The sequence below is a fragment of the Epargyreus clarus genome, unplaced genomic scaffold, assembly GCF_041222505.1.
Source record: "Epargyreus clarus isolate Ecla_fem2 unplaced genomic scaffold, WU_Ecla_fem_2.2 ptg000023l, whole genome shotgun sequence".
In the NCBI taxonomy this organism is placed as follows: domain Eukaryota; kingdom Metazoa; phylum Arthropoda; class Insecta; order Lepidoptera; family Hesperiidae; genus Epargyreus; species Epargyreus clarus.
The window spans coordinates 15474991-15497321 of NW_027332230.1; the positions used below are offsets into that span (position 1 = coordinate 15474991).

General features: G+C 33.7%; 1 protein-coding gene across 1 annotated transcript; it reads left to right on the plus strand.

Moving 5' to 3' along the window:
* The first annotated feature begins 561 nt into the window (after positions 1–561).
* On the plus strand, positions 562–22331 carry LOC140751773 (sensory neuron membrane protein 2). The gene is made up of 10 exons (XM_073085813.1): positions 562–959; positions 4642–4799; positions 7572–7716; positions 12047–12221; positions 14965–15056; positions 17471–17688; positions 18729–18854; positions 20274–20460; positions 21600–21725; positions 22107–22331. Exons 1-10 carry the CDS (start codon positions 846–848, stop codon positions 22329–22331), a joined length of 1566 nt encoding a protein of 521 aa, XP_072941914.1. The 5' UTR covers positions 562–845.

Genomic DNA, 22331 nt, shown 5'->3' on the forward strand with positions numbered 1-22331 from the left:
ATGAATTATGTAATTAGGTTCTGTTTATATACCAACGGGTTATCGTGTACACGCTTTACAGCCATATAGGGGTGCCAAATTTAAATGGCGTTTAAAAAAGTGATTACGAAAAATTTTACCCAAAATACATGTGTTTATTTATATTTTTTCCAAAAACATAACAAAGTTTTTCTTATTAATTTAAATACATATAATAAAAGTAAATAATATAAGTATTACTAAAAATATTTCAAAATATCAAGGCATTCATGATTTTGTAAAAAGCAAAGTAAGTTTTTAAAAATAATTATATTATTTTTAATTTCTCAGGACATTAATACTGAAAAGGAGTAAAAGACAATTTATAGAGACGACATATGATAGTGATTTCTCCAATATATTCTTCTATTTTATGGTACTTTTAATATGGGAAATAAATTAATTACTTTTCTCAAACAAGGGACTAAATTTCACTTATTTCGGCAACCCTACCCGCAACCTATGTCAATAGCGCGGCAAACAAAACCAGTTTCGCCTGCCATCTTGGTTTTATCGGAAAAAATGACAAGGAAATATGCACGTGTATGCGATTGCTCTTAAACCGACTACTATTGTTCACAGCTCCACCGGAGACGCACTCCGTTTCTGTTTCAAGAAAAATAATTTATTTCGAAATGAGACATTAATAAAATATCCTCTTTAGTTATCCTGTTAGGTGTTTTGTTTATGAACAGTACGAATAGTTTGTTTTTATTTTTAATTTATTTCCGAACGCAGCGGAGTGTTATGAAATTTTAAAAGTGTATTATTCGTTTATTAAATTATTAAAGTAATTTGTTTTTTAAATTTAGTGAAGTTTAGTAACAATGTTGGGGAAAAATTCAAAGTTGTTTTTTGGAATCTCAATATGTGCTCTTATCGCGGCAATTGTTTTGGCAGCATGGGGCTTTCCCAAAATCGTCAGCAACCAAATACAGAAGGTAAGTGTTTATTTTTATTATTTATTTCTATAGACAAAAATATTTATTTCATATTACTTTATAAAATGAACAAAGTTTTTGAGTCTTACCTAGCGAATTTGTACAAAAGTTAAAATTTTTATTTGTACCTTTGTATTGAATTTAAAAATCAGATGCGATAACTGGTGCAATAATTTAAGAGATAGGTAATTTAAAAACATCTTATCCATATTGACAATTTGATAATAAATATTTTTGGGCACAATGAAAAACTATAAAGTTTATTTACAAAATAATCATACTTGTATTTAGTTTATTAAGAGTTGAAGAATTATTAATTATTTGAGTCATTAATTTTATATGTATAAAATGGAAAACACAAAAAACATAATTTAATTTTAATTACCTATATAGTTTGTTATTCAGTAATAAAACAAAGATATTATTTCTTAGAAAACTTAAATTATTTAATTAAAAATAATACATCAGATAATTATAAGTTGTGGGTGGACTTGTATAGGAATAAATTGGTAAATTGACCACTAGTACACTTGATTACATTTACTAAATTTCCTAGAACCCGTAATCCTTGACATATCAGACTAGTAGGACTACTACGCTACTCGGGTCATCATTTAACCTATGATATTCTCAATCAAGTACTCTTTTCTTTTAAATACTCTAGTTAAATAAATTAAAGTAATAAGTATAAATATCAACAAGATATTTTTAAACGGTTGAACTCATGGGAGTTCTACAACCTTGCCATGAAGAGAAACCTGTTTCTTATTTTTAGAACTGTATTATTGCTTTCCATTGAGAGATAAAGTTTGTAATGCCTAAAAAAATCATATTTGTTTTCTACTTTTCAAAAATGCCTACACGCATATTCTTTAGCGCAATTTTTCGGTTTTTTGACAAATATATCAAATTTTTGTGGTAAAAAATACTTTCCTTTTTAAATATATTATTTACTTATTTCCTATAGAGTCCACCCGGTTCACTAATTTCCTAGATAGAACCATACAGTCTCGTACAGAGTGTGTTGAAGGAGATATACTTTGTTGTGACGTTACAACTCAGTCCTCAGGGATAGCGGCAAATCTGTAACCAACCTCTGGTAGGAATCTTATTTTATATAAGTTTAATTGTATGTCCGCAGGCGGCAGCAGCCACTCACTATCAGGTGGATTGCTTGCACGTCTGCTACTCCTATATTATAAAAATAAAAATAAACATGGGACACCCTGTAATGTTAGACTCGTAGTACGTAGTTCAAAATTGTAACATTCAATTCTCGAAAAAATATTTAGGTACTACTGTAATGCTCGAAATTGTAATAATTGTTACAAGTGTGCACTCAATTTATCTTTTCACTTACGTAATTTTGTTTTCGGGCTGTTTGTTTCTATTACACACAATGTTTTTTTTAGCATTTAATAAGAGAGCTCGTTATCCATACAAAACATTTATGATAATTGTATTAACATGTGCAATTTCATAGAACAATAGTTCAATTGTATAAAATCTTGTGTAATTGTAATGCTGGAACCTCCAATTATTATAAGGTCATTCTAAAGGTCGTCTTACATGTCGCCTCATTACACAAAAAGCGTCAATTCAATGTGAACCTTATACAGCAATAACGCATATTTGAATTTTGTGTGAAATCATTTCTTTAATCACTTGTACCACTGCTAACATATGAACGTTCTTTTTAAATCGTCGTCCACCCACTGTTGGGCACGGGTCTGCTTTTAGCGTGCGGGATTTGGGCAGTAGCCCATCGCGCTGGTCTAGTGCGAACATAACTCATCCTTTTTTCGAACTCTCACGAGCACTCCTGACTCACTGACCCACTCACTGAGCACTCCTGACGCACTCTTTCCTTTGCCGATTAAGCAAATGATAATAATTATTTTCTAATACGCTCAAGCTCAATATGATAACTTTGAAAAATCAGAGGTGCCTGGGATTTGACCCTCGGACCACTGGAATGAGAGGCCAAGTTACAATGCCTTTTACTCGTAGTCAATCACGCTGGCTAAGTGCGAATAGGTAAATTTTAGCAATCTTCAATTTTTTGGGAAATCGCAGGCATGTTACAACCTACAATAGCGCTCAACACTGCTGTTACGAGGCAGAAATAAGTATGACTTCAAAAAGTATATTCTCGCTTATAGTTACTCGTTAGAGGTAAAACAAATGAAATATAGAGTAAAGCGATTTCCATCTGAGTTAAGTCCTTGCCATAACAATATGAACAAACAGATGAACAATATAGTGTGAAAATATTAATCTTTAACAATTTACATCATTAATTGCGCTTAAAGTAATTCACACAGTTAACGGTATTGTTTAACTCCGTTTATAATGTTAGTATACTGGAGTACCGGGATTTAAATGCTTAAAATTCATTTAGATTTTTGGAAAAAAAATGCAAAGCATAGTTGTCACTCTTATTACGTAGTTACGTACCTAATACGCGTAGAAAATACCCCATGGACATCTGTAATCAACCCCAGATAGGATTAGAACTTCCTACCTGAGGTCAGCCACAGATACGCCGCTACCCCTGATGACTAAGCTGGAACGCCTCGGAAAAGTCTATCTCCCTTACCACACCCTTCAAAACGGAACACAGCAGCGCCTTACCCTGCTGTTATTAGGTAGAAATAGGTGTGGCGGTGGTGCCGCCGGGGTCGAACCACAAAGGGTTGTACTACCTTCAACAAAGCTTTGCTTGAATGCTGTAAAAAACGCAACGAGAAAAAAACGCAAAGAGAAATAATAATCATAGACATATTCGCACTTGGCCACATTGTAGATGATGGGCAAACCCAAATCATTCTGAGAAAAGAGTTTTCCCAAGGAAATAACTTTTTACTCTATCGAAATTTGACCTGATCGAGACCTGAAATTAACTTGATGCTTTTGAAAACCGATGTAACCCTTGAAACACAGTATGATTTATTGTAAACTACTATATATTATTGACATTGGTATATAAATACTTTATTGTATTTACGTACAAGTTATGTCAATACTTTAGCAAGAGAATTTTCAAATGTAATATAATATTTGTTTAAAAATTGCTCCTATTATATTCCTCAAGGAGTTTTCTTTATTTGCGCAGCTGTGTGCCTGTAAGTAATGCTTCCAGAGTTACTCGTATGTCGGGAGAATGGGCTCAAGGGTCGAACTTATAATAATTCAATATTCCTCTGCGATATATTTTATTATCTAACTTTTCCACTGTTTGTCTGCAACTTCGTTCCTGTGGATTGTAAAATAAAATTGCAGATCATTTCTTGTGTCTTTTTACCGTCATATAAATATTGCGAAAATTTTAGCTGGCTATTATGTTTGGTATGACAGCCCTTTAAATGTAGGCCAGACGTAGGCTTAATAGGGGTTTATTGTGCACGAAACGCTAAAAAGGACATGTCTGGACCATACAACCTTTTATAAATTACCAAAATTTGTTCAATTTAATCTATTCAACAAAAATTCCAGAGCGCTATGTCACGGGGCTCTTCAAAAAAGGGCTCTCCTTTAAAGCCAGCGTTGTATTAGCGACTCCTCTGGTGTTGCAAATGTCCATTAGTTTAGGTGTTAATCTTTAGAATTTGAAATTATATTTTATAATAATTGAAATTATATTGAATTTATTGAAAGTAACATAAATTTTGTTTGTTTTCAGAAAATCCAGATAGAAAACTCTTCAATGATGTTTGAAAAATGGCGGAAGCTGCCAATGCCGGTGTCATTTAAAGTGTACCTGTTCAACGTTACCAATGTCGATGAAGTTAATAGGGGTGGCCGCCCCAAGCTGAACCAAGTCGGCCCTTACGTGTATAAGTAAGTTATTTTTATATTAGATATTTGATGGTGGTAGAGCCCTTTGTGGTTCGACTCCGGCGGCACCACCGCCACACCCATTTTTTCTGCCTAATAACAGCAGTGTTAAGTGTTGCTGTATTTTCCTTTGAAGAGTGTGGTAAGGGAGACATATTTTTCCGAGGCGTTAAAGCTTAGTCTTCAGGGGTAGTGGCGTATCTGTAACCGACTTCAGGCAGGAATATCTAATCCTATCTGGGGTTGATTACAGATGTCCATGGACGACAGTAGCTACTTACCATCAGGTGGACTGCATGCTCGTTTGCTACTCCTATATTATATTAAAAATATATATTTAAACTATACCTTATGTAACAGACATAACTCTAACTATGATATACCTAACTATTTTGAAAGTGGTCGAACCCTTTATGGTTTGACTCCAGTGGCACCACCACCATCTTTGTGTAAAGTTTATTAAAGTGACTTTTTTTTTATTAATGTTCTACAATCTAATCTGTACGACCACATATCATAAATTTGGTTTATTGCACATTGACATTAAAACTTTAAAACAAACAGTTTTAAATTATCATCTGCTTATTTTACCGATTTTAATGGGAGATAGACATAAGAATGCAAAACTTTAAAGGGTTTCGATCTTCAACTACTTTTTATCTCGAAATTATAAAAGATTTTTGTAAAAGAATCTCATTTGAGTAAATATACACTGGGTTATTTGAAAATATCATTTTTAATTCGCTTAAATATGTATTTAATTGCGGTAAGTTCACTTTTAATATAAATATTATTAATTATCTTCATCACGTGTGGACGACAGTACGAAATTAGCATAAAATGATCATTATCTTTATTTTATACAGGTAAGGTTTAGTTTTATTCATAAAGTTCCTAATTAAATATTAATGTATAATAAGTAGGTAATTATATAACTAACAGTATATTATTAAGCATATTATAATTTTTAAACCAAGCAGCCAAATAATCTCATATTCTGATATATTTGAAAAACGAATTTAAGGTATATTTACACTAGACACCGCTAGAGTGTGAGAACTATGCGTTTTTCAACTAATTAGGTATTTAGGGACATATCTGATTATAATATATATAATATAATAATAATAAATAAGTGATAATTAATTCGCACGTAAACTTGAAAAGTCAGAGATGCGTTCCAGGGACTCGACCCGAACTCGAACCTGGACCCCCGGTTGAGAAACTAAGTTTCAACGACTAGGCTTATCGACCTTATCTCTGGAAGCCAAAAAAGACAGGGCCCTTAAACTGCTCATTAGTTATATTTATGGCCATACAGGCAACTAACCACTTAGCACTCCACTTAGCACTACTCTATCAGAAATCTCTATCATGTAATCTAAATCAAATCTTTACAAAAATAATTTAACATAATGAGCACCGTAATTGAAGACATCAAATTTATTTATTTTGTAAATTGGCTCCAACTCTGTTCAAATGATTTCAAAGTCATTAGTTAAAACGGCAAATAACTTTACAATGGAATGGGATAACATTTAACAAAGCCACAATGGAAAAGTTTTTCAATTTGCGAAGTAAATGATTCAAATTATTAATTTATCAAGTTTCTCACCTACTGTTATTTACTTTGTACATAAATTCTAATTTTGGTTATGATTTTACGCCTTAAGGCTAACTTACACATCCAGATGACTATCTTAATCTTCAGGACCTTCACCTGTAATCGGCTTCAGACTACCCTTTTTCAATTTGCGGAGGAAACTATTATACAGTTTCTAACCTTCTATTCTTTATTTTGAACATCAATTCTAAAATTTGAGTATGTTAATACGTACTCTTTAAGATTAACTTCCATATCGAAGTGACCATCTTAGTACTCATTAGTGGCAATGCACCTATGATCGGCTTTAGAGTACCCAGTTCTACATGACTTTTTCTGTTCCTAATAAAAATCCATATTTCCAATGATTTGCCACAATTGTCCAATTTTACCTTTAGTAGGCAATTTATGGCTAGTTTTATTATATTCGACTTATTTTACATATTTTTCTGTTTTAGAACATAAACACATTAAGTTTTGGAATTGCGAATTAGCTTTTGTTGCTAAATTGCTTTTGTTTTTGTGGTTTAAAAAACTTTATTCTCATTAAGATTTTCTGACCTTAATATTAACACACTGATTTAATCTCAAAAATAATGAACCATATGCTTTGTATGTTTCGAAACCTGGTCTAATGTTTTCCGTAATGTCAATTGTAATTTAGAAGACAATGAACACGTAATACGTTAAAAAATATGTTTGTAGTCAATACAAATACATGTTTATTTAAATGTGTTTCTGTTATCTATAGAAATAAATAAAATTGAAGTGCCAGTTTTCAAATGCCTAAATTCAAATGACATGCATTCGGTAATTATAGCAGAAAAAACAATTATTAAAATTATTTCTGGTTGTTTTTCTGTTTGTTTCGGCTAATCTCCGAAATCACCTATTTTGAGAGGAAATACACGAAACTACCCCTAAAATTTCATGAGTATTTACAACAGATACAGGTCTGTGGTATTTACACTTTGAAACGCGGATGAAAACCCGAGGTACTTTGAGGTCATTTCTTGAGACTACTTGGGCACTTTATTATTAACTTTAATCTTATAAAACTAAACGATAAGTTTTATATATTTTGCAACTAAAGAACAATAACTTGTATAATTATCAAGGGCGCGAAAAATGTGAAAGGTCAATGTTATCATTATCTTTTCTTATCTTTCCAGACAGTATCGAGAAAAAACAATTTTAGGCTACGGGGAAAACGATACAGTGAAGTATATGCTGCAGAAAACGTACTTCTTCGACGCCGAAGCTTCAGGCACCTTCAGTGAAAATGACGACGTCACTGTCATCAACTTCCCATACTTGGTAAGATTACAATTTCTCTCTTTTAAAACTCTTGAAAAGTGATAATTACACTATCTTTGACTCTATTCTGCTTCAAAGGGTAAAGAGTTCAAATTGGGACATATTTTTCAGAAAACAATGCATTTATTACATTATCATGTTAATTTCATTGTTTTCTGATTTAACGGGAAAATGTAATACGATAAAAAGACATACGTAGTCGAATTTTTATAACAGTTGTGAACTCTACCAATGTGTATGATGCACAATAAAAGACATGGCTCAGTCTGTAGACCTAAAAATAATCATAACCTAAAAATCCAATCAGTTTTTAACATTTTTGGACAATTTATTGAAAAACAAAAAGGATCTATACCCCAAACTTAACTGCTTTAAAATTATTGCTACAAAAAATAGGTATAAGATACCCTTTGCCATTGTCATATTATGTACGCTGAGTAGTGTAATTATATTAAAACAATTAATTTTAAAAATTAGTATTCTAGACATGTTTGTGTACTTGTACTCTTAACCGTGAACCATGGGTCTAGCGAGAAAACTATTAAAAAATCGTTAATCTTATACGATATATGACCCCAATATAGTGTAAGTGACAACAATTATAATAATGTCGGAAAAGCTTTACGTAATCAAATCGGTAAATATGGTAACTTGCGGAATAAATTAACGAAAAAAGTTCTGTTAAACATTTTGCCGACCCGAAAAGATTCCGCCAGGGGCGCATAAATACCGCCCGGAATTTGTTTACGTAAAAATAGGTATTGGGGAAAATAGTGTGATATTTCTGATCCTAAAAAAAGTGTTATCAAAGCGGACCGCCCCATCCCTACCCCAGAACACTATGCCTCTGGTAGTAAGGGAAAAATACTTACACGAATTGTTCTAACATTATCATCGGAGTTGCTAACGCAGTAGCTTTTAGCACCTTAATCTTATTTGGGTTTGATTGCAGATATCCATGTACAGCGACTAATTACTATAAGATGAAGTACATGCTCATTCCCTACTCCAAATTCGTAAAGTCTTACCAGCGTATACTGACTTTAATAATAAAATACAAAAATGAATGTTTCTTCTCATATGCCACTAAATTATACCTACTGCAATTTACACTAATACATTGCAAATAAACTGCATTAAAATATCTCTAGATACTAAGTAAAATGTATGCAGAAAAGAACCTTATAATTTACGTCATACATTGTATTTCGTTTAGTTTATACACACAAACTGTACGTGACAACATGTTGGGTATTATTCTCCTTAATTATAACGTAACAATGCTAGTGAAGGAACTGTTTTCACATCCTTGACTATTTTCCTGGGTGTCATGTGCTAGTTTACGAACCTATACGTGGTCGAATTTTAATATAGAAATGCATAATTGATGACATTGATAAATCTTGTGTTTTTACTAATAATAGAAAACTAAAGGGTATTAGATATAATAAAAAATCACAAAATCACGACTGTTTAAAAATATTGCCTTTAATACCATTTCCAAAATTAAACGGATCCAACGATACCTCATATATGAAAATCCATCAAGCCGTTTGAGCTGCAAGTTGTGTAAAAATCAGACATACATACATAATTATATTACATACGCTCGAAAAACATTACACTCTGCAATCTAGTTAAAATAAAATTGCTAGAATTAAGTAATAACTATTCTAATTTACTTTTATCTTTATGTCGATCTTGAACTTTTTGCCAAAAACATTTTAGGAACGTAGATTTTAAGTCTTATGAGGTTGTAAAATTGTACAATAATGAGTGGTTTGGTCCTCCCGTATGTCCTCAACATTTTTATCTTGAAACTAATCTTAAACCTTTTGGCGTAAACATTTTAGTGCCATACGGATTTTTGAATGTCATAGCAAAAAAATGTAAAATTGTCTGATTAATGACGGTATAAAACTGGCATGGTACGATTGTAGATAATTCCACGTGTATTTTTGCCTTTAATTTGTTCCAAATGCCTTTATCTTTTTTCGGTATCTTATTAGAGGAATAACAACTCAAGTACTAAATCAATTAACTGACTTAATGTCACACAAGACGTAGCTTAAACCGGTAGGTCTAGAATCATGTTACGTTGTTCGCCGTTGTTTACTGGAGTTCCCTAACTATCATTCATAATTAGAAGTTATTATTTTTTCAAATATTTTATAATATACTCGTCGAAGTAGCAAACGAGCCTGCACTCCATCTGGTGGTAAGTAGCCACTGCCACCGATAGATATCTGTAAATAATCCCAGATAAGAATAGGGTCTGATCTAAATTTAGCTACTGGTGTGTTGTTACCTAAAGAGGAGTAACGCCTCGGAGTAACATTCTTCAAATCGGAACACAATCGGCTCTTATTAAAATAAGCATACCTACATACCATGCATTATACCATGAGCATAATTAATAAAATTACTTACAATTAGGGATTTTTCCTTTAACCTCGTTACTAAATTAGTGAAAAAACTAAAGTCGTAAACAAAATCTACCATTAATTTGCGTAATTGTTAATTATCAACCTATCTTACTAATCCACGGCCATCCCATTAGTTTTTCTTAGCCGTATAAAGTTTACGATAATAATGGAACATTATGTTTTTGCTTATTAAAAGAAAACCTTCATTTATCGTATATTTTAATTGAAACTAGCATATTGTGAAGGATAATCGTTTTTTTCATTTAGCCGCGAATTTAAGTTAGATTTATACTTCTGAAGAATTTCGAAGTAGAAATATAAAATTGGAATGACTTGGAACAATTTAATAGATAATTATAATAAATGGATGGATCAATTTATGTAAATGTTTCGCTAGAAATATCAATTATATTATTTGGACAAATTATTTTGAATTTTCTTTTGTGCATAATATAATTATACCTATCATGGTAACCTTAATTTGTTAATGAAATTTAAAGGTCTAAGAATAGCTAACCTTCACCTGTCAATGAATTTAAAGGTCTGCACGAGCATGCTCTTTGCGATTATGTAAACACGACAATAAGTCACATAAATGAGATTTAATTTGGTCCAAAGATAAATCCCACTAACATTTGTAATTCTTAAAAAATACTTTCAAAGTATAACCTCCCATTTATCTTTAACAATTTACATATTACATATAATCTTATATATAAAATTCTCGTGTCACAATGTTAGTAACCATACTCCTCCGAAACGGCTTTACCGATTTTCACCAAATTTTATATGCATTATCAGTAGGTATGAGAATCGGCTACTATCTATTTTTCATACCCCTAAGTGATAAGGGTTGTTCACCCTTAACCTTTTTTTATTTATATGACAATACAACGTTTGCCGGGTCAGCTAGTGTCTTATAAACCACAATAATCAACACATTACTGTCCTATTCACAAACCTATATAAAACAAATACAGTGGTACTGTGGTCCTACTGCTAGGCTCTAATCTCATCTCAGAGTGAAAATATTTAATAGTTTACAACGATGGCTGCGCGCGAATCGGTTTTATACAAAACATATCTGAAAGTCCTTAAAAATATCTTCTTTTAAAAACTCCCGGGCGTGAAGATTTCCCGCAATATTCTCCTTTCCAATTATATTATAATTAATTGATTTCTTATATGCCAATAACTTAAACAATCCGAGAAATAAGATGTAGGTATATACAAAGATTGTAGAATTAATAGAGGAAAGATTAAACTTAAAATAATTATAAAATCGTATCGTAAAAGCTCTGGAGAGGTATTGTGAAACTACTTCAAAACTTTTTTATCAATTAATTACGTTCCCAGCAATTTTCTGAAACGCTCTCAACAACTTGAAACAAGAGCAAAATCAATTTAGCAGCAACTATTCGACTAAATACGTTGGAGAGGAAAGAACACAAAGTGTATTAAAATATTCGCAACATACTAACGCTGTTTTTAACTGATGGTCCTCTTTGACAGATATTATTATTTGTCGATCTTTTATGTAGCTTCTGAGATTATTCGTCAAAAGTTCGAAATATTGATATATTTTAAACGTAGTATTATACAATATACACTCGTATGTAGCTAGATTAGCACACAGTCCCATGTTAACTAAATTTAGTTTACTTAACTTGAACTACTCATTTTTATTAAAACCAAAATCCCTTACAATTTTGCCGTAACTTACTCCTACTATTTAGACGAATCCAACGACACCTCATAATTCCCAACCTTGTCATTAGGGATAGTAACGCATCTAGAAATTATTAAAGATGTCCAAGGACAGCAGTAGTCACTTACCATCAGGTGGACTGCACGCTCATTTGCTACGACACAAATAAACATTGAATATCTAAATTATTTTCCAGGCAGCCATCCTCGCCGTACAAAGAATAATGCCGTCATTGGTGAGCGTGATCAACGACGCGCTTCAGAAGTTCATTCCGGACCTCGTGGACCCTTTCATGAGGGTCAAAGTCAAGAATCTGCTGTTTGACGGCGTCTTCCTCAACTGCTCTGAAGAGGCAACTGATGATGGATTGGGTGAGTGACATACGAGTTTGAGAAAATACAAGAATCAGCAAGAGGTCATTCCAGACCCAATAGATGTATTGCTCAGTCAAGAATAACAAAGTGAGTGAGAGGTTTTGGTATAGTTCACAGTACTAGCAGAGTGCGGATTTGTAGACATCAAACGCCCCTGAAAACTGTTTTTGTTTTTTAGAAAAGCGTAGTTTTCCTCATAATATTTACCTTCACGGGTACAGTCACTAATAGTTAATCTAATTAAATTTAAGAAACCACGAGGTTTTACGTGTTATGATATACAAAATTAATTAACAAAAAATAGTATCCAATGTTATAAAGTAATAAAAAAGTATCTTATTCCTCATATCATTAAAACTATGCATCTAAATAGGTCATAAATAACGCAACAATGCATCTTATAAGAATAAAATGAATATTGCATTAGTTCACGCAACGAAGGCTGTATTAATCGACATCGCTTCATCTGTTTAACCTTGATTTTTTAAATTAGCACTACGCTCTCGAGTATGCCTGTGTACTTTCTTCATTTTAAAGTTTCCTAAACACAGGTGGAAGTAACAAAATGCTTAATAAGCAAGAGATTGCTTTAGCCTCTTTTATTTTAGCGGTCTTCTGTATGTTTACCTTCTATCATAACTCTTATCACTTTATTTTTGTTTGGTGTAGTCAAACAAGTTTCGGCAAACTTGTACTCTCCTCACGGTAAAATTCACAATAAATTAATGTTTAATACAGATTGTTATAGGTAATTCCAAGACATTATTCACTTCCAAAAATTGTTCGATTTGCATTATACTAAGGGTTGCTCGCCCTATAGTTAAGAAGGTAAGTAGTAACCTGAGAAATACTTAACTTTTTTTTGGCTCGACTTGGCGGAGGCACTGCCGTGCCTCCAGATTACTTAAAAAAGTAAGCACACACTTAAAAAACAGTAAAAATATTATGTAACGTTTTGTAAAACATGCAATTTTATATACAAACTCACGTAGGTACAGTTATTGTTCACTATATGATAACGAGATAATAAATCCAAGAAACTGCGTGAGACAGTTCACATTAAGTGAGTATTATGCGAATAACATTTATACGTAACCAATTACTACAAGTACGTAATTATTACACCAACCGATTATATTGTTAGACCTTGTAAACGCTAGCGAGAATTACACCTACTTGGAAAAATTAAAAAGTAAATATTTTCTCATACCCAAGTTTTTTTTTTTTTTTATAATATAAGAGTAGCAGACGAGCATGCAGTCCACCTGATGGTAAGTGGCTCCTGCCGCCCATGGACATCTGTAATCAACCCCAGATAGGATTAGATATTCCTACCTGAGGTCGGCCACAGATGCGCCGCTACCCCTGAGGACTAAGCTGGAACGCCTCGGAAAAGTCTGTCTCCCTTACCACACCCTTCAAACCGGAACACAGCAGCGCTTAAAACTGCTGTTATTAGGTAGAAATAGGCGTGGCGGTGGTGCCGCCGGAGTCGAACCACAAAGGGTTCTACCACCTTCTAAACCCAAGTACTAAAATTAATACAAATAATACTAAAATATTTTAAGGTCAGCTTGCAAACGATCAAAAGATGCGTAGTTAGCAATATTTGCACAATTTATATACCTACCTAAAAGTACCTACAAAGATGAACAACATAGAGCACGGACGGTCAGGGTCGGAAGTTGTATGGACTACCAATAGTTAAACATACGAACTTCCTGGCTTCCCAGAGCGCAGTTGTTATATGAGCGGTTTGAGAACATTTAACAACGTTTGGCCACCGTTTACCAAAAATATGTATGAATGTATCTCTCCTTTGACATACTCTGCAACCTATGACATACTCTGCAACCTGTGTTGTTGGTTTTGTCTTAACTGTGGGAGTATTATAGGCTATATTTTGAAGGAGTCGGATTTTTATTTTTATAATAATTCATTTTAATTCTCGATTAATCTTACCTAGTCCTAATAATAATTGATGCAACGTCGTGGACTATCCCCATTTTTCCCAGCCATGGAAAATAATGCAACTAGGTAAATAAACAGTAGCAAATAAATACGTTCAACTTTAATACATACTACTTATTATGTAAGTAATTCATTAAGAAACGACCAGGACATCCTCAGTCACTCAGCAGATTCCTCGCTCACTGCCCTTGAAGACTAATTAATGTCGGTCTTTAACAAAACTTTTCGGCTCTCAGGTTTAATTTATTACTTTAGTTGTAGTACACTTCACACTTACGAGAATCGCCTAAGATATATGACTTCTATATATCCTTATTTCCTAGATATGTCATCTGTTTGAATATGTACTTATGATTATTAAAATTATTCTTTTTATATAAATAATACATTTTTATGTTGCAAGTGCTAGCATATTAGGTATGTTAATACAGGCATTTACAGTGGTATCTAGTTATTTGTAATCACCATATCAATATTACACCTACTCTTATTAATATAGGAAATAAATACCTTAATCAATATTACCTACGTCCGTATAGCAAAACACCAGATTATAGATATTAAAAAAAATACGGAATCACGCAGAGTTATAATCGAATGGATGAAATTGAAATACCTTATTAAGGTATAAATTATCAGAATGTTTATAATATTATTTTATCTTAATATGCCCTTCAGCTTTTAGTACAGAATACAGCAATAAATATAGGTGGGAAACGTCATAAACAAGTTTAAGCTCCCATATTTTAATATATTTTTTTATTTCCAGGGCTTATATGCGGTAAAGTAAAACTGGACAAACGACCAACGATGCGTCCAGCGGAGGATGCACCTGGATTCTACTTCTCAATGTTTTCTCACGTAAGACGAGAATATTTACTTTTTTATATTTAAAGTGGTAGGAGCCTTTGTGTTTCACCACCGCCACACCTATTTCTGCTATATAACAGCAGTATTAAGGACTTCTTCTGGTTTCAATGTTGTGGCAACGGAGACATTCATATCCGAGGCGTTCCAACTTCAGGCGTAGCAAAACATGTGTGGCCATTCATAGAACTCTACTTTTCTGGGTGTTATAATATATCTCAATGTTATACCAAAGTAACATCAAGCTAATTTTCAAAAATTAAGATATTTTAAAAACGATTGAAATAAATACTGTTGGTCATTTTGTACGGAAACCAAAATGAGGCTGTCTGCTAAATAATCCCGATAAGCTATATAAATTGATGTATTTGAATATTTAATAGATGATATTTTACTTATGTTGTTTTTGAGTAGTTTAATGATCTTAACTTTTGTAAACAAAATTGTTTGTGTTATAAATATTATGTTGATCATCTTCTAAAGAAACTATTTCTAAACAAACAATTTATCATCATGCTCTACACAATAAGCGTTTTACTTGTATTTTAAGTCTACTGTGTAAAATTTCTACGGTCCATTAAATTTTCGCTGCTCTAATATGTGCATTATAGAAGTCACATCCATCATCCTAGTGAATCCTTTTGAGAGACCGAGAGTCTGCTGTTTTTGCCATTATCAAATCATTACATTTTTAGTCTTAACTTATAATAAAGTAGCATAATTTTCTTAAGAAGGTACTTAGTCAGAAAGAAATTAAGTTTTAATAAGTAAGGCTTTCTGGTAATAATGCTTTCTGTACTTATATGCCCACACAAAGACGAATGCACAAACACGTAGACCCCAAAAAGAAAAGTAAAAACATCATTTACTTAGATATCTGTTTGGCCACGGGTTGAACCCGGCAACCATCCGAAAACACATTTGTCAGACCGCTATGGTGACGGCTCCGGATCCCGGGTTCTCTACAACTTTAGCTACAGATGTTATACATAATAATATAGAATTAAGTGGAAGAAATACTTTAATTTAAAATTATAATATTCGATCATTGTGAAAGTTTCTAACCAGCTCTCAGACTATAAGCCTTGTATAACTCCCATATTTTACAAACACCTACAAGCAATAAGTTCGAAACTTAGGCAACACATGCTTCCCTAGTGTTTGGAGTTACAATATCGTTAGAATGTATTCATAGTTTTAATTGCTTTAGGTTTACATCAGGTGCATGTAATAAGTACATTTACAATTTAGTTACATTAACAAAATGAGATATCTTTTGTATTATTAAAGTAGCAAACAAGGATGCTGATAGTACCTAAATGGCGGCCGCTCATGCACGTGGAATGTGGATATATAATAAATTACAAGTAGAATTGGGGAATAACTACATAATGTTATGTGCTACCCCTGAGGACTAAGCTAAAACGCCTCATTTATGTGTCTCTATCTTGCCACACCCATCAAACCAGAACACGGCAGCGCTTGAAACTGCTCTTATAAGACAGAAATAAGTGTGACAGTCGGGCCTTCGGAATCCAACCACGGGAATCTTACTTTTTTTCTTATTTCTCTATTCGTCAAATAACGAGGCCACGGAAGCTTTACCTAATTCTATTATCATAACTACGTCATTACAAATAATACATTTACATAATAACTTTAAACCTGTGTACATATTGCTCAAAGCATTGTTGATATAGCTAGCATCTCCGCATAATTGTAATAACGGTCAATGCCATCGCGCATAATATTTCAAACTAGTTTAACTGTGCCGAGTCGAGTCATACAGGTCCTTGACTCAGATAGACGTTTACTACAACGTCACTGTTTTCATACAGATCATACTTAGGTTTATTTTATCTCGTGTCACAATGTTAGTTACCGTCTCCTCCGAAACGGCTTTACCGATTTTCACCAAATTTTATATGCTTATTCAGTAGGTCTGAGAATCGGCTACTATCTATTTTTCATACCCCTAAGTGATAACGGTTGTTCACCCTTAACATTTTTTTATTTATAGGGTAACACGCGTTTGCCGGGTCACTTAGTCAATTTATACAATGTTTGCGAAATTTATCAATTAAGTAAGCAAAAATTGTAAAATTTCGATCTTCGGTTGGCAAAACCTTCGATAAGTAAACTAATTGTTACTTACAACAGGCGTATATTAATGAGCCAAGGAAAACTATACTACAATATTTTAACAGACACAGGTCATCTCTTAAAATAGAAAGCTACGAGCAATATTGAAAAATGACACTTAAACCGCGTTTCACTAAATAATCCGTACTTGCCACTTAAACCCTACGTGCATCTTAGTAAAGGGTACCTATTCTTATACTCCTTTAGGGGTTAGTCTTAGAAAAAACTAAGTGGTCAAAATCAAATAATCAATGTTAAACTTCCAGCTAAACAGGACGCCCTCCGGCCCATACGAAATGATCCGCGGTAGGGAAGACATTCGGGAGCTCGGGCACATCGTGTCCTACAAGGAGAAGCGAACCCTCACCGCGTGGGGGGACCCCTACTGCGGGATGATCAACGGCACTGATTCCTCGATATTCCCGCCCATCGATGAGTCTAATGTGCCGCAGAGGATCTACACCTTCCAGCCTGATATCTGCAGGTAAAAAACGACAGCAAAGCAATGATAAACTAATGAAATTTAACATTTATCATTTGAACGCTACAGACAAATATCTTGAATAAATTCCTGAGGAATTATATGCCTCATATATAAGTTCCAACCGTCTAACTTAAGGCCAACTCCATGGCTGAAAACAAAAAAATAAAAAAAAACACTACATCTGCCACTACATTGTCTGTTTGAAGAAGAAATACCTCTGGTATTGTCACATATATTTCAATACAACTTAAAAGGTTAATAAGAAAAATACGTTTACGATGCCCTCCGATTTAGATCTTGGAGAAAGTGGCAATGCTTTTTTACTTTTTTGGAATTTTAAAATGCAATTCCCCTAGTTACCAAAAAAGCAGTTAACTAAAATATTTTAATACATAAAGCTTAAAATAAGTTAACTGTATTTGACCACTTTAAAGATTTGCCCATTTGCATTACAATATAATGGGCTCGATATATTTGGCACAAAGTTTTGGCAAACGAGGCTAAGTGTGCTTCAGATTTGGCAAAGCGTTGGCTTATGTAGATACTTTGGTTGTGTTGAAGTAAGTTATGATTACATTGACCTATGACCTGATCTATATATGAACGTATAGATTTCTATGTAATTTGAAAGGATATTACAATCACGACAACACTATCTTGTTTTAACCGTCGACCATTAAACACGATAGCCTTAAGTAAACATTAAATTAATAACCATTTACCTAAAGGAGGATGCATAAAAAATATTTTTTCCGCTATCTTGGTACGTCCACCATGTTACATTTATAATGACGTCACTAAACTAATGATGTATTCTCATCTAAACCAAACATGTATTCAAAATTTCAGCTCAATAGGATATCGTGAAGTGGGTCAAACTTAACTTACAAGGTCTGACCCTCCCGCCTCACATACAAGTACTAACAAACCAAATGTAGTGAAAGAGCATACTACTTAATAATTAAATTGTTCCCTCAATTGGTTTTACCAACTTTAAAACCAAAGTTGCGCACAATTTTCAGTTTAAATTTCACTTTCAGGTCGATGTACGTCGACTTCGTGGACAAGAGGAGCATATTCAATATGACCGCTTACTACTATGAGCTATCCAATATGCCACTTGCGTCGAAAAGCGCCAACCCTGACAATAAGTGCTTTTGCAAAGAGTGAGTATTGAGTGGCTTTTAAGCTTTTACCTAAATTTGCGGTTGTGTGAACGCTTTAAGCTTCATATAAAGTCATTGGAGGCAAAACGGGTAAGGCAGAAAGTAGAAAGGTTTATTTGCAGAAATTTTATCATGGAACTAATGATATATTCACCGTGGTCTATCGACATTTAAAACACCAAAGCAATGTTTATTAATCGTAACTAAATTACCAAGGTAAACAACGTCGAGCGGTCAGTAGTTGGATGGGTGATTTTCATCTGAGCTTCCGTGCTTCGAAGGACACATAAAGTCGTCTGTTTCAATTGTTATCATTAGATAGCAACTGGGAAACTTTGTCAAAGATTTTACAAAATTATTCGATACGGATCGACCACAAACACGTAATTTTTTCGGCCAATGTTCATTGGAACACCGTGTTTAATCATTCCCCAGCCCTCTTCTAGTTGTGAAAAGAGACCGGTGCCTAGAAGTAGAAAAAAGAGTTACTATGGCAGTAGAACTATACCTATTTCTGCAGAATTACTAGAACTATAAAATATATTAACCCAAAATCCCTACGCATTAAACACTAAAAGTCATTTTGCTAAACCATGAAACAAAAAGGTCGATTAATATAAACTTTGTAAAGGGTACAAAGTCGAAGAGTTCAGTTCAGAACCTATTTCAAATTTTGATTAACGAGCTGTTTTATTATAAGTTAGACAGTCATTGATGGTGTTTGTCTGTCAATAGGGCAAAATTTATTGTTAATAAATGACTAGGAGTATGTAGGTATAATAATGTTTTTGGTGAAGCGACATGGATATTTTAAATTTTGTTTAATACGAGCCTGGTAGTCTTTTTTTTATTTTTACAGTAAAAACAGCCTACTCGTATGTAGGTACGCCTACCCTCTTGTAATCTTTATTGAAGCATTTCTTGCACCATAGCAGTTTCAAAAATTCAGTTTAACTTTAATCTCTACAATAATTGTGACTTTCATAAAACTTTTAACATGTTAAATAATATAGAAGTTTATGTTCGCTAACTAAACATTAATACAGATATTATTTATTGTTGCTTACTTTACTCTCAGCTTTAATTATGACCACGGCATGTTTTATTCGTATACGGCGACCACCAGGGCATTCCTGGGAACGGACTTAATACTCGTATAAAATTATTTATTGGCTATGCACTACTTAATCTTATAATTACTTTTTTTATCATATAGTTTACTTGTTTTTTAATAGTTAATCGTTAACCATGCCACAATATCTATAAACAACAAACCAATATAAGTACGCTGTATAGTGTATATCCCATATATAGCCCACGCACTACTTAAACTTATAATTACTCTTTATCATATAGTTTACTTTTTTTAATAGTTAATCGTTAACTAGGCCACCATATCTTTTTATCACAATTCCCCAGGAATTGGAGCGGCAACCACGACGGGTGCCTAATGATGGGCTTGCTGAACCTGCTGCCGTGCCAGGGCGCGCCGGCCGTGGCCTCGCTGCCACACTTCTACCTCGCGTCTGAGGAGATACTGGAGTTCTTCGCGAGCGGCGTCAAACCAGACCCGGAGAAACATAAGAGCTTTATTTATCTTGAACCTGTGAGTTGATCTAAAATTTTATAAATATCTGGAATGGGAAGAAGGATAGCTAGCCATTCAAATAGCCAGCGACCCGGCTTAGTAACTAAAAGGATAGGGCGTCCTTAATTCGGATACTAAGCTGAATTTAATTGTAATTTAGAAAGTTTTATATTCTAGTAACTCGACCACAATTCTGTAGGTTATTTAATGGAAATGTAACTCTGCTTTGCTTATTGATCCCAAATTTCATGAATTTATTTTTAGAGTTTTAAGCAACATAGTACAATGGAAAATAGAATATAATATGACGAACTAAGAAGAACTTTTAATTACCGATGGATTAATTATTTAAACCGACTTATGGGCCAAATATTTGCGCAGCACGATACACAGATTTGTTTCAATTTATTCCGAAGTGTATGTGTACGTGTTTGTAGACCGATCTTCTATTTGTATATCCTCGACACGGGATATGATAAAACTGCATCCATACGTTGATAAATGTGACGTACGCCGATCAATCATTGGTACCTCGCAGAATTATCAATATCGCTTCTTGTATGTCCCCGTGGACACCGTGAAAATATTCCGTAGGTATCTTTATCATTTGGTAACTAGAAATTGGAGAACACTATGGACTTTAAAGTATTGCAGAATGATCTTTTTCGGAAACAATTCCATGATAGATATTTCGGCTTGGATCCTCGGAGTTCAACAAATTATAGGCATAAATATCGTTGTAGAATTAGAATAAAGTACCTATATAAACGTAAAGTCAAAATACTTCTTATACTTATCGGTATTTCGTTCTGTGAAATATCAAACAGGTGAACAATCCGGCTGAAGTTAAGTACTACTCGTACCTACAAGAAACTTTTATCATTACCACACAATAGCACCATATTCACAGACCTGTATTTATATTGCTGCTATATAGCAGAAATAGTTGCCGATCGTTGAGTAATCTCAGTTCAACTTTCTAACGTTGTGTGACAAATTTCCGCAACTCATCAAGTGATGGTAGGTTACCTACTTCTGAATCGCGCTATCAAAGTTTTCTAAACGTAAGATATATGCTTCGAATTGAGACATAATCGCCTAGCCTGGCTAAATCTCCTAATGCTAAAATAAAACTAATGATTTGCTTATTATTACAGAAAACGGGTGTCGTAATAAAGGGTGCCCAGCGACTACAGTTCAACATCGAGCTACGAAACATTCCAGACGCGCCACAACTACTGAACGTGTCGACTGGCCTCTTCCCACTGCTGTGGATTGAAGAGGTAATATTACATATTTACGGTGCTATGTTATACATATTACATAAGCAACGTTTTTATTTTGAAGGCGATAAAAGAATGATTTTATAAGTCATACTATTTTATTGTGCTGTCGATTTTTTATTGTAATCTGTCAAAGTGTAGCTTATAAAGTATAAATAAAATTAATATTTCTTTTTTTAAATTTAAGATCAACTAAGGTTTATCCAAGTCTTAGACTAAATGAAAATATCAATTTAAGTTTATTTACAATTTCACTAAGATATAGCTACTTATCGAATCTAAATCTAAACTAATATTAGTAACCCACCACAATTCATCTGTAATTTGTGCAAGTTTTAGCTTAAGACCTTATTTATTTATTGAAAAAAAAATCAATTCCAGGGCGCGGAGATCCCCGCGACGATTCAATCCGAGCTACAGCACTCGCACACGCTCCTAGGCTACGTGGAGGCGGCTCGCTGGGCGCTGCTGGGCGCGGCGCTGCTCGCGGCCGCGGCGGCTACAATCTCTGCTATGCGCGCTGGTCCGTGCCGCAAGAACACCGTCAGCTTCATGCTGCGGCCCGGACAAGTCGCCAACACAGGGGATATCAATAAATTTACTTAG

Bases quoted from the DNA above. Each gene is read 5' to 3' on its own strand.
- LOC140751773 (XM_073085813.1), top strand. From the start codon at position 846: ATGTTGGGGAAAAATTCAAAGTTGTTTTTTGGAATCTCAATATGTGCT. The intron at 7,717-12,046 runs GTAAGATTACAA...ATTATTTTCCAG, and splicing joins TCATCAACTTCCCATACTTG to GCAGCCATCCTCGCCGTACA. The intron at 18,855-20,273 runs GTGAGTATTGAG...ACAATTCCCCAG, and splicing joins AATAAGTGCTTTTGCAAAGA to GAATTGGAGCGGCAACCACG.